This window comes from Aplidium turbinatum, chromosome 10 (assembly GCF_918807975.1).
Source record: "Aplidium turbinatum chromosome 10, kaAplTurb1.1, whole genome shotgun sequence".
Classification (NCBI taxonomy): Eukaryota; Metazoa; Chordata; class Ascidiacea; order Aplousobranchia; family Polyclinidae; genus Aplidium; species Aplidium turbinatum.
In genome coordinates, this window is record NC_137481.1 from 4,453,565 (window position 1) to 4,458,524 (window position 4,960).

The 4,960-nt window shown below is 37.1% G+C and overlaps 1 protein-coding gene across 1 annotated transcript; it reads right to left on the reverse strand.

Annotated features, from left to right (window-relative positions):
- Nucleotides 1–257: 257 nt before the first annotated feature.
- LOC145778417 (uncharacterized) lies at nucleotides 258–758 on the reverse strand. The gene has a single exon (XM_082589896.1). The coding sequence runs from the start codon at nucleotides 756–758 to the stop codon at nucleotides 258–260; it is 501 nt and encodes a 166-aa protein (XP_082446022.1).
- Nucleotides 759–4,960: the final 4,202 nt, after the last annotated feature.

A 4,960-nucleotide genomic window follows, 5' to 3' on the forward strand; every position in this document is an offset into this window, starting at 1 on the left:
GAAAATTCAAAGCCGTTTATTCAAAGCTGATGATTCAAAGACGAAAATTCAAAGCGGTTGATTCAAAGACGACGATTCAAAGACGAAGATTCAAAGCCGTCAATTAAAAGCCGATAATTCAAAGCTGAGATTAACGACAAAAAACAAAATAGAGAAAAGCCGACAATTCAAACCTAAAATAGTTCATAAGAAAACAGTTTCAATTTAATTACATACCAAAAGCCGACAATTCTAACAGAAAATAGTTTGCAAGAAAACTACATGCCAAAGTTGTGAGCAATTCCACGCAGATACTGAGCCGTTGTTCGAGCATCATACTGTTGCACAATGCGAAGGATCCGTTCATTTAGTTGTTCATATTTCCTTTTTTGAGATGGAGGATTGTGGCCTGCCACAAGACGTTCCATTAGGACTTTGTTATGTTTTTGCTCTTTCTTAAGAGCGTTGATGCAGCGAAAGATGGACGGACGAAAGCAACCGACAGTTGATTGAAAACGTCTATGCCACCCTTCAATGCTATTGTTGGTACGATGCTCTCCACGCAAAGTGCGCTGATAAACATTCCAAAGTTTATTTGGGAACACAGCAGGTCTTCGATGCCCGTGGCGAGTTGGTCGACCAATCCAAGTGTCCTCAAAGTAATCAGCTACAGGCTGAATTCGGTGATCAAATTCTTCATCTATCACTAGGGCTTGTAATGCGTTCTCAACGTCTTGTTCTGGTACAAAAGCTAGTGCTACCAGGCTCCGCGCACTCATTGCAAACTTTCCATCATCTTCTTTATAAGCTGCTACCAATCCAAATTGCTGTATTTTACGCCAAACACATTGCTGTAAATGGAAAAAGCAGCCCGTCAGTGAAGTTGCGGGAAAATTGTCTTGAATGGCATTGATTGCAGCCTTCTCAGTCTGTCATCCAGGACATTGGATTTATTTGAGGTCGAAGGTTTTTTATAGCCTGCAAAAGTCGACAATAGGTTTGAGCAGCTTTGTTCGGAAGAAGAGCATAGACAAGAGGTACAATTGTGCCTAATTCAATAGCATGGATGGCATATAGCTGTTGAAAGAGATGGCTTGGAGCTGTGCTAAACGTTCCATCAGAGAAATAGCTTTGACTCTGAGAGAGAAGTTCAAGGTTACGCTGGGTACTGAAGATGCATATGCGATCATTTCCAGGCCCAGAATCATAAAGCAGAAACACAGTACCATCATCCAATTTCTTGAATTCTAATGGAATTACCAGTTCTTCAGCATTTGACGGCTCCACAGGAATATTTTGTACTTGCCTTCTGGCTCGCTGAATGCGGCGTTTCAAAACACGTTCCTCAGAAATTTGAGCTGCTGCATTTGAATGCAAATCTGCTGTTGCCGCCGTAATGATTTGCTGAGTTGTAGCGTGAGACGTTGCTGCTTGCAACTTAACCTGGGCACAAACGTCCAAAACCTGCTTACGCTGACCATTTGGAGCGTGGTTATGTTCTCCAACAAATTTCACTGCCTTTTCATTGCAGACATGCATTCTTGCTTTGCACTTATTTTCCTTCCAATACTCTTCACACAACCAGAAGCTTAACCCCTCACCAAGCTTACTATCCCTGTCGTGATTATAGCAGTAGCCGCCATGGCATGCTTTATTCCTTCCTCTTTCCGTTTTCGTGAAAGAAACATCCATACTACTCCTTGTTCGACTTCTGACTAACTTCAGCATTGCAAAACGATGGACTTTTGAGTACAGTACGAGCTCGCACTCTTATCACATGACAATAAGATTAATTAATTTCAATTATTGACTTTTCCAATCAAGCGGATTAATTATCGTCAACTTTGAACTGCCGGCTTTCAATTGTCGGCTTTCAATTGACCGCTTGGAATTGTCGTCTTTAAATTCTCGGCTTTCAATCGACCGCTTTGAATTGTTATCTTTGAATTATCGGCTTTGAATTTACCACTTTGAATTATCGGCTTTGAATAGACGCATAACCGTTTGTCACAGTGCAATGTTATTGGGAACGGACTTAAATTTTTCTTTCATCGGGCCTGGAGATAGGTTTAACTTAGGCTACGCAGTGTAAATGTAGTTACAAAATGTTGCAAATTATTACTCTAATAAGAAGAGAATAAATGTGTCTAAAGACTTAACTTAGTGGGAAAGGGATAGACGAGAATAGAAAAGTCAAAGTGGATAGCCTCCACCAATGCGATTGCTTTTTATTGAGATCATAGGCTTAATATTGATTGTACAATAATAGCATGCAGTCACCTTTATCAAGGAATATGTTCTGTAAGGTCTCCACAACTTTTCTTGGCGAGTATGTCCCAAGTCCCAGCAAAACTTTGTGCTTGGTTGCAAATACTACCACTGTGCATCTTATTGAACCATCCCTTGCAAGCTGTAATTCAGCAAACAGTTGTAGTTATGTAACATGCTATTTTTACTTTGACTACGAATAATATAACTATGAATCGGACACACAACTATTTTTCCAGTAGCTCACTTGCAGACTCATCATCATAATTATATAAGGCTCCTTTCTCTTGTAGAGGCCTGGAGGTAAAACATTTTCAAACTTAGCTATTATGAGATTTTTCACTTGCATTTTTATTATCAAGCTCTGTCCAGTTTTTAATGTCGTCAGTCAAAATTCTTGGTGGTCTGCCTCGTTTCCCATTCATTTTCCCATCTATTGGTGGCCTTCGTATAAAATTAATTCAGAGTAGGCTTATGTGTTCAAAACATTTATTTTTAATTTTATCATTTGCATTTTTCTAGCAATAAATCCAATATGCACAAAATGTAGGCTGTTATGTTTTTCTTGACAGTTTAAATGACAAGTTAACGAAATAATTGGGGACACTTGTTGTTGCATTGCTTTCCGAAATCTTATTTCCTTTTGTCATCCACATTTTTTAGAAAGCAAAATATAGTGCAAAACTTTATGATGTAATCTCAACGTAGAATACCCAGAAAAGGACAGTTGCTATCAATATAATTTTACTTTTTGTATTCTTTCAGGTTTTTAAAACAGTCTCCTGTTTTCATAAAAGACTAAATTTCTGCTTCAAACTTAAGAGAGTTGGCGAGTTAAAATATTCAAAAAATAATGTATTATTGAATTTTGTAATAATGTATTTATAAAAATAGTAAAAATAATATATTATTAGTATAATGAGAACCTTATCTTCTCATCTTCCGATGCTTGGATCAAGCATGGGACTCACCTTTTTATTGAATTTTAAAATAACTTACTTTGAGGACACGGTTAATAGCAAAATCCAGTGAGTCATTCAAGACCTTATTTCTCACTCTTCCAGATATGTCGATGATGAAGAATACGTCAAGGTTAGCAGCGGTTTGCGACGAGGAGGAAAAGCCTGCGCTTGTCAATTGGAGTGAAGCTTGGATGCTTTTAGTTGATTCCTGAAGATACTTGATCGCCTCGCTTGAAAGAATTGGTATTCGTGGATCTACAACGTAAAGTAAGGGGGTCTTTGTGTTTGATAAAGCTCTTACAAGATTTTCACACTTCTTGACAATTTTTTAAAACGCTTAAGGGTGTCGCTGAAGTTTATGTACTTGATAGTGGGATACAATACAACTTCTAGATCACTTTCGAGACCACTTTTTGTGCCTTTGAAAAAATAAAGTTTTTGATGATGTTGCAAATTTTACTATAAGCAATCTGATTAAAAGTAAGTAGCCGTAGTAAGTAGCCGTAGCCGCGGGCCGTAGTTTTCCCTTGTCTGATCTAGAAAGCAAACTTCAATTTTAAAGTTATCTTGATCTTATTTTTCTTCAAGATCAAGATCACGCAAAAAAAAGTCATCTTAGATCAAGATCACGCAAAAAAACGTCATCTTAGATCAAGATCGCCAAAGTGATCTTCAACATCAAAATCATGCACATCTCTGGGGGTCTCAAATGAAAACTTCTATTAAAGCAACTTGTCTGTAAAATATTAAATTAAACGTCAAGCGTTAGAGTCAGCGTCAAGTCATCAAAACGAACACGGTTCTGATGCTTAATTCCTTATAGATTATATAGAAGGTATAAGCACTAGGCAGGGTATCACAATAAAAAATTATAACTTTAACCAAAAAAATAAAGGCTACAACTGATAGGAATAAAGTGTAACGTAGAACAAGTAAATGTGATGCAAGTTTTTAATAGTTTTAAGTTTTCCCATCTGAAATATTTGTTTGAAGATGTGTAGAAGCATAAATTGTTTGCAAATACACAAAACGTCAACGTTATTTACTGCATGATATTCACCAATGCATTCAGGAGCTCCATCACCGCTCCACTGCAGAAAGTAAAGACAGTGCTGTCTCCTATCTCCGACCAACGCAAATCCACTCTCGCACTCAAATTCTACAATACTCTTCTCCGAGAACTCTCCATTTTCAAGTAGAATACCATTTACGGGTACTCCAGGATGGTTACATCGCAATGAAGCTGCAAAAAATCTTTTTTACTGAACAAGTATAGTCGTTTGAAATGTGTTTTATTTTTTATCTTTTAATCAAGTCCACTTTGTGATTGCAGAAAAGACCACAATCTTTGCTTCTTTAAATCAACTGCTGTGTCTTGCTTCATGGATTAATTATTCCAGATTGTAATTACATCAACCAAGCAGTTTTAAGTTTTTTATTTGTAAAGCTTTTGAAACCTGTTCTTCGATTTTTAACATTTAAGTCTTGGAACTTTTTTAGACGCAGTAATAAAACGTTTTAATGAAGCAATGCTAAAAGTTTTTGATTTGTCGACCATAGTAGGCTAACCAATTCTATACTTTGTAATGTCATTTATCCAAGCTCTAGTCCAGCGATTCTCAACCGGTGGGCCATGGAAAGATTTTGAGGTGGGCCACAGACCTATTTAAAAATTTGCCAGAGTTAGGGAAAATTAAGTTTAATTTGTGTTACTATAGCCTATAGTTAATTTTACACTTGTGCGTTTGATT

Bases quoted from the DNA above. Each gene is read 5' to 3' on its own strand.
- LOC145778417 (XM_082589896.1), bottom strand. From the start codon at position 758: ATGAGTGCGCGGAGCCTGGTAGCACTAGCTTTTGTACCAGAACAAGAC.